General features: G+C 44.7%; 1 protein-coding gene across 1 annotated transcript in view; it reads left to right on the forward strand.

Annotated features, from left to right (window-relative positions):
• The window catches only part of LOC128462025 (potassium voltage-gated channel subfamily KQT member 4), a 42,835-nt gene extending 34,486 nt beyond the window's left edge, over window positions 1-8,349 (forward strand). Inside the window, exons 12-15 of the mRNA XM_053447253.1 lie at window positions 3,907-4,038; window positions 4,152-4,290; window positions 5,023-5,228; window positions 5,362-8,349. Coding sequence (XP_053303228.1) covers window positions 3,907-4,038; window positions 4,152-4,290; window positions 5,023-5,226 — 475 coding nt within the window. The 3' untranslated portion in view covers window positions 5,227-5,228; window positions 5,362-8,349. The remainder of the gene's footprint in view (window positions 1-3,906; window positions 4,039-4,151; window positions 4,291-5,022; window positions 5,229-5,361) is intronic.
• Window positions 8,350-8,484: the final 135 nt, after the last annotated feature.

Here is an 8,484-nt window from a genome sequence, read left to right on the forward strand (position 1 = left end):
GTCAGTGGCAGACGTCCTTACACAGGATGTGCTGGGGCTCTTTAAATGTAAGGGGCTGGTTCTTCCTTCACTTTCTCCAATGAAGCAAAGATGCTGCTCATGTAAACAAGATAGTTGCATTCATAGTGTGTGTGTGTGTGTGTGTGTGTGTGTGTGTGTGTGTGTGTGTGTGTGTGTGTGTGTGTGTGTGTGAGAGAGACAGAAGAAATACTCTATTGGCAAAACTACAACATGATTATGAATGAATTCGTAATTAATCAAAGTCGTGTAATTATACCCCCCAAACACACACACACACACACACAAACACACACACACACACAAAAACACACACACACACACACACACACACACAGCGTTCCTCACTGATCATGTAAGAAAAAAATTACAGAAAAGAATAAAAACTCTCTTTCAACAAACCTCTACTCCTGATTTTTCTTTTTATAGCTACTCTTGTTTCTACCCACTCTATGTACTTGATCGTGTGTTAAATGATTTACTATTTGAATTTTGAGTTGGTGCTGATTTTCATGCTGTATGTTATATCACCAGATGCTGATATCATGTCATAAACTAATCCAATTTAGTGACATGTAAGAATTTGTGTTTTAACTTTAAGTCTCTTAAAGGAATAGTTCATCCACAAAACGACAATGCACTCATCTACTCACCACTGTGCCGATGGAGGGGTTGGTGAAGTGAGTGAGTCCACAAAACACTTTTGGAGATTCAGGGGTAAACTGCGTTGCCGCCGAATCCAATTCATTGAACTAACTGGCGACCGATTCTTCAAATGTAAACAAAATCCCTCCACACTGCTCCTGTGGCATCATCCAAGTGTCCGTAAGCCCCGACATTCAAACTCGACTCGAGACTTCAGCCTAAATGTCCACTGTGATCCTCCTCCTGCGTGATCACGCTCGAGCGCACAAGCTCGCGCCTCCATGCTCTTGCCCCAAGGGACATGTGACGACATCAGTGAGAACTCTTACGTTTGAAGAGTGGTAACCAGTTACTTCACTTATATTGGATTTGGCTGCAACGCTGTTTACCCCTGAAACTCCAGAAGTATTTTGTGGACCCTTCACCCACACCTCCATCAGCACAGTGGTGAGTACACCACTGAATGAGTGAATTTACACTTTTACATGAGTGAATTTACACTTTTGGGGAAAACTATCCCTTTAAGCTGCAGCTGCTCATCCATTCATCAAAGTTATTGCATGTCGAAGCCTCCAAGGCCTTAAGGTTGGAGGCTCTACTCCTATCATGGAGTGATTGGTTAATTGAGAGGCAGATTGTAATTCTCTTTGGGTAAAAGCGTAAATGTAGTCCGTCCATTCCTGCACATTGTCGGTGTGAGTTGTCTGAAGCAGGTGCTTTGTGAACAAACTGAAGGTTCCTCCTCAGCGGACGTACAGCAGGAGGAAGTTTTCCGTTCCCGGGATGCAGCATGATGTATTACTGCTTGATATTGTTAGGCCACTGATAGGGTATTGTATGATCCCTCCTCGGATTTGCACTCGACTCAGCAGATAGCTCTGACCTCAGCTGCTCCGTGCCGCAGACAATGGAGGAGAGGGACTTCCGATAGAGAGCGCAGGTGTGCACACAGCAGGTGCTTGCACACGCACGTGCTCACGCAGTTTCTTATAAGGTTCACGACTGACGCACTTGAATCACAGGGTTTTTGCAGGAGGCCTTAGTGCTGAGGTTTCACTTTAGAGAGATGCATTAATCCGTTCCGGGCTGTCTGAATAAATGCATACGGTGTTCTGTTTATGTATAGACGGGGGGGAGAGGTAAAGGAGGAGAAGAAGAAGAGGAGGGGGAAACTACTGTGATTCTTCACATGCAAAAATCCATTACTGCGTATAGCTCAAAATTTCTGCTCATTTGCAGTCTCAGGTGAAGTGCCTACTTTATTAAATAAATAAAAATAGTTTGCACATGCTTACTATATATATCCATTTGATCTCTTGTCATCATCATCAGTTTTTTTTTGTGCGTTTCAGCTGTAATATTTTTAATAATGTTTACGCAGTATATTTCTGTAAGAATGATTGAACACACATACTGCAGCTCGTGCACTAACTTTTTGTGCACTTGTGAATCGGAGTCGTCCCTGCAGTGGCTCGCCCTACTTGGCCTCCTCAGGAAATGTGTCAGCATAACAGTGACATCTTTAAGTCGCGGTTAAAACCCTCCCACCGGAGACTATCTGGGATCTACCTTTGCTGAGCTGCAAAAAAGATTTGCCCTGGCTATGCCACTATTTTGGGACACAGGTGACACTTCCTGTGCCTCCGATCGCCGCTGAGTTTGTATACGTCTCCTCTTCCGATTGTTAGGAAGGTATAATATCTTTCCCTGAGCAGTGCCAGCTGTACTGTACCTCTTCTTTGCACCTGTACCGTTTTCTGACAGTAGCCCTGACCACGTATAATAAAAGACATTTCATCGACTGAGAAAGAGTCAGCATTTTGAGGAAACCCTTGGAGGAACCAATTCAAAAGCCCCCCTGCTTTTTTTTTTCTTTTCTTTACCTGCACCTGAGAAAAAAAAAATCTGCATCTACCTGCAAAATAAGAAAAAGGCCGCGAAATACCCCAGGCGTAGGAGTCATCAAGAAACAGGAGTGCTGTGTTAGGGGGAAGAGTGCGCTGACGGCTGCTGCAACACCAGCTGTGGACCACTCCTCCTCCTCTCGCTCCTCTTCTCCTTCGCTTGCACCTTCTCCTCTTCTTTGTCGCAGTTGCACCTGGCCGCTAAACAAATCGGTGTGCTGCGTGTGTGTGTGTGTGTGTGTGTGCGTGTGCGGCTGCGGTTAATGCAAGCGCTGCAGGCCCGGACAAAGGTTACTGTGGTTATTTCAGAAAATGACCCCTCTCGCAAGTTCAGATTTCACCTGCTCCTGTTTAGCTCGTGTGCACTTGTGTTACTGTAGTGTGTGTGTGTGTGTGTGTGTGTGTGTGTGTGTGTCCCTCTGACCGAGATGCAATGCATTAGTGGCATTGTATTTTTGTTTTTGTGCACGTGTGTGGTTTTTGTACACGGGTATGTGACATTTTTCTGGAAAAAGCTGAGCGGTTGTGATCTTTCACTTCCCCAGACCTTTGATGTGATCCCTTTCTTCCCCCTGGGAGGGCAACTGGGACTATTATGGTGGGTTTAGTCATCTGGCTGCGAGAGATAGGGTTTCCTCAATCCCTCCCGGGTTGACTCGTCCTTCAATCCATCACAGGATGAGATGACAGCTTGGGTGTGAGTGTGTATATTGAGGCATCTCTGAGCTGGCTATCGAATAAATGTTAAGAAAGGAATTGAATGACCCACCCAACATAGAAGGCCGGACACACAAACACACACAGCATGACGCTCCAACCACAGCGATAATTACAGGTATGTGTTCAGCGAATACAGTGGTGCTGGGTCAACAGTCCTCAGTGTGTGAGAGAGGGATGTGTGTAGCGATGATGAGCTGTGTGCACTGGGAGTGGGAGCTGCTAGGGTTCACCAGTGGCTCCAACATGGCTATCACACTGACAAAAGAGGAGAATCAGGGTGTGTGTGTGTGTGTGTGTGTGTGTGTGTTTGTGTGTCTTATTCCTGTCTGTGGGTCTGTGTTAATTGCTGAAACAGCAGGTCCTGATAAGCAAATGCCTCTGGAAGATGTTGTCATCATCACAATATACACGCATGGTTTAGTAAGAGGGGCTGCTCTACTCTCTTTATGGGGCTGTATGTGAATGATAAGGTCACTCTGACTGTAATTAATCTAGTTATTCTCAGGGTGGGCCCCATCCTTTGATAGATGGCCCCGCATTTTCACAAAGGTGTTTTTTACCGGACGTCCACGTGTATGTGCTTGTGTGATGAGGGGTTTGTTTCTTCGGGCACGTGTAGGATCTTGAAGTTCCTCGTGGCCAAGAGGAAGTTCAAGGAGACGCTGCGTCCGTATGATGTGAAGGACGTCATAGAGCAGTACTCCGCGGGACACCTGGACATGCTGGGTCGCATCAAGAGTCTGCAGATGAGGTGGGTTTCACAGGTTTCAAACTGGGAGCAGGGATAAACAGTTATCGTGTTCACACCAAGCATCTCACTGAAAATAAAACAAATGAATATAATTTATGGTTTTTGTGGGAAAGGGTGGACCAGATAATCGGACGAGGAGCCGTTCAGACCGACAAGAAGACCCGCCCAGAGAAAGGAGAGAAGACCCCGCCAGAACTGGATCCACTGGACGAGCTAAGCATGATGGGACGTGTAGTCAAAGTGGAGAAACAGGTAATAGAGGGGGTACTTTGATTTATACGCCATTTGTGGAACTGTGTCTTCTGTGTAATCATATGAGCTATTAATAAAATCCAGGTGGATCACTATTACGCTGGTGAATTTAATGAAAAGCTGCCATGAAGTGTACAGGAAGTGCAATAAACCGAGGAAGTGATGTTAATGTCTGTTCCAATTAGTCGATGGATTTTCTTTCCTCGCTCCATCTTTATCACAGCTCCCACGAGACACTGACAACTAATGGCTGAGGATTTTTTTTTTTCCTAGAGTGATAAGATGTACTAAGCTTCTGTGGTCAATACATGAAACCATTAAGACGCATCGTCCATTTGATCAGAACCAGTGATAGGACATGGCAAAGCAAAGCTACTACAATTTCACAACGGATGGACATAATAAAAGAAATTGACACGATGGAATGATTGAATTTTTATCTGTGATACGCTTACAGAAAGTAAAAAAAAAAATCCTGAATAAACTACTTACTTCTTTATTTACCTAAGGATCTAAGATTCAAGAGACCATCATGAACACAAAGGACTCACAGATCTTGATGATGCAGTGTAGTCTCCAACTCTTTTCTTATTTTACATCAGGCATCTCATTTAGGCTACTGAAATAACCCTGTGTGTTACCACTTTGTCTGTTTTCTTTCATTGTAAAACTGTCCAGGATGTGGTGATGCAAATTGTGCAAAGGTATTTTTACATTTGTGTCTTTTCTCAGGTTCAGTCCATAGAGAACAAGCTGGACCTGCTGCTCAATTTCTACACCCAGTGCCTAAAGAAAGGCTCGTCCAACTTCACCCTGTCCTCCCTCCTGGATCCCGACCTCACCTCCGACTACCACAGCCCCACGGACCAAAGAGACCTCTTCCCCTCCGCCTCCACGCTCAACATCTCACGGTCCGATACCGGCAACTTGGAATGACAGTGAGCTGCACACACACAGTCCTCCACAGCACAATCCTCCCTTCGGCTGAGTCCTCACTCTGAGCAGCCCACCGACATCCTCCTGTTTCTCAAATCCTCATCTGTTGTCTTTAAAGCGAATGTGTCTCCACAGCTGATCCAGACAGAGGCCTCCACGTGGCCTCCGCCAAAAGCTGCTCACCGGACCCTCCCTCTCAACCCACTTGGACGAGGATGGAGAAACGGAGGGGAGCACGTGAACGATGATACTTGACTACTGAACCACTTTCCCCCCCGCTCACCTCATGCTTTCTATCGACGCCGACTTCGAAGCTTCATCTGTAGATAACCCGACTTCGAGCTTCGAGGTTTTGTAATTCTTTGGAGAACTCTCTCTCTCTCTCTCTCTCTCGCTCATCCTTTCAGATTTTCTTTTTCTGTGTTGGCCGCTTGAATCAACTGACGGAGACGTTTTCTGACTTTGCTGCGAGTGTGGTGGAGTGCCACAGGATGACATCCCAATACTGTGATGGGTACGACCTGTACATTTTCCATTCACACCAAATGTATTATTAGAAGAGCTGTCTAGGGAGAAATAATTCTGCTCCCTTGGACGGGCAGACTGGCCAGAGAGCCACCTCGCCAAAGCACCAAACCTCCATGGCTGCCCTCTCCACCCAGAGGATGGAGTTTTTAACAGCTGGAAGAATGTGTTGGATTGACTCGTGTGTACTGCTGGCGTTGACCTTCATTCATCCTCGACGGAATTCTGTCTCCTACAAGCCCACTTGCAAAAAAGATGTTTTGCTCGCATTCAAGGGAGGATTTAATGGAGCCAAAATGTCCTTTAATGGCTCTAAAATGCCTCCTCTGCAATGTTTTAAAAGGCTTCTGTTCCTCTTTAAGTGCTCCCGTAACCGGAGTTTGTTTTTATAACATGCCTTGTAAAGCTCTCTGTCTTGCAGCCCACCCTCCAAACATGCATGTTCCACTCCGATGAGCCCTTTAGATAGAGCCTCACCGATCCTCAGTCAGAATTTTCCGACGTCTGACCCTTTTTCCCGCACATCGAGCCTCAGGTCAGGTTTTCTCACGTCATCCGGTTCAGGCGGCCATTCGTCCTGCACCCCCTCTCTCACTGGAGGATCCGTCTCACCCGCTGCGTGCACTTGCAGAAACATTACGGCCAGTGTCGGAGCGAACAACCTTTAAAGTGTTTGGGTCTGACATGTGAATTCCAGGCCTTTAACCTCATGAACCCTCGTGTCTTAGGAAACGGTTCGAGCCTCACAGCTTCAGTACGAGCAGACGGCGTGCAGCAGGTTTGAGCTCCAGCCATCACTTAGAGGTGTTACTGTCAGTGCCAAGCCCCTGTACAGTCTTCTGTCTTTTCTTCCTCGGAGATGTTTGACGCACAGAAAAGTCTCTGTGCTCGTGGACAAAACTGGAGACACACGAAATGAAGACAATTTCTTTACTTAAGTACTTTGGCACTTGATTATAACACATTTTATGTAAAAAATCATCATTTTGTTTTGATTTCCCGGATGTAATTATGTTCATGCACTTATTTCTGTGTAACCTACAATAGCAAATATTTTTTAAATGATTTTTTTGTGTTTGATAAAGTGAATGTAGGGGATTAATTTAACATATTTAAATTCGGTTGGATACGATCTCTAAATAAATCTAGCCTTTGTTAAATCATGGATGACAAAACTGTAGCACGCAGCGGATCAGGTTCACACACATTTCACAAAAGCTCCTGTGTGTTTTTGAGCTCATCATTTTCTTTTTGGTGTCGTTAGATTCAAATAAGAAAAGATTCACTTTGGCCAGTGAAAACACTTTTATGTTCCCGAAGGTGTTTCGTTTATTTCAGTCAAGCCAGTTGACTCAGGTGCTCCACTTCTCCATTCAAGCTCAGACTTCAAACAGTGAATGTACTTCATCGCTCGATCTCTTTAGGATCTAGTGCTCTCTCTTTATCTTCAAGTCTTTGAGTTCGCTCTGAATAGAAACATTAGGTACGTGGTTTCATGCTTTGGCCTAAACGATAAGAGGTGCCTCGTTGTTGGAGGCGTCGACACACTGTCACTTCATCGTCACCTGGAATGTCCAGCTTTTTAAAAAATGTATGTGAGACCACTGTATTGCATGTTGTTGTTAGTTGTGGCCCCAGTATTAGAAAACAAGTAATAATTGAGGATGTCTTCTGTAAAGTCGAGTCAAGACATGAAAGGAACTGACTTGTGCCTTCTTTGTCCTTGTTCTGTAACTGATATGTTGCCACTTTTGATCTCAATCGTAAAATATCAGTGCTGCCTCCAAGACAACAGTGGTTCATTGAGATATCATCCTCGTGAGGATGGCCATGCTGGTTTTTTTTGCAAAGAAAATGTTTCACCTACGAAACATAATCAAAATTGTTATGAACACAGTTTTTAGAGGTGTTCGCCTTTTATGAGGAACTTTGATATTTTCGGAGAATATTTACTGTATGTTTAGCGAATCAGCGCAACTAACCTAGGACCTAGCATCGACGTCCTTACTGTGTTTGAACATTTGTCAGATCTGGAGGCACGGGCATTTCTATCACCGCAGGAAACTCTGCAGGCATGTCTCCTTTCGTAAAAAAAGCATGTCACGTAGATCCGAATGGCTTCCACACAACTACCTCTGAGGCCACTAGGGGGCACTAGTCTAGGAAACCAAGTACGAGAAGCAGTAATCGGTTGTCGAGGTGACTGAATTCTATGCATGACTCAGATGTGCACGTTCTGTCTTCTCGTTTCACTCTGTTCTTGACGTCCTCATCGTCCATTGTTCACTGACTTGCTGCCATTTGACATTCCAGCTCGTTGCCCTTTAACTGCTCTCTTAGGTGTTGGAGCTGCTGTTGAAAACGAAAACTAGAACCGATCGAAGCAATAAGCAAAATGCTAAGCTAACAAAGTCTTCCAATTCCAATTGATGTAGCTACATGGTTGATGACATATGGCGCTTATAGTATTTTCTAATCGAATGCACACCTCTGTTTGATCTTTTAAAGAGATACAAAGATGTGTATCTGCGGAGGATAAAATTAGCTCACTTGACTAACTTATTAATTTATTTGTTTCAATAAAGCTCTTTGACTGTATGTTGGCTTCTCGCTTTCTTTTACCGAAGGTTCTACTGCGGGTGTTGAAATCCGAAGGCAAAAAAACGAACGGGTAACTAATTTGTCAAGAAAGTTTACTTGAACATTGAGAAATCACGATCTTGTTTCATCTTC

This window comes from Pleuronectes platessa, chromosome 18 (genome assembly GCF_947347685.1).
Source record: "Pleuronectes platessa chromosome 18, fPlePla1.1, whole genome shotgun sequence".
Lineage (NCBI taxonomy): Eukaryota > Metazoa > Chordata > Actinopteri > Pleuronectiformes > Pleuronectidae > Pleuronectes > Pleuronectes platessa.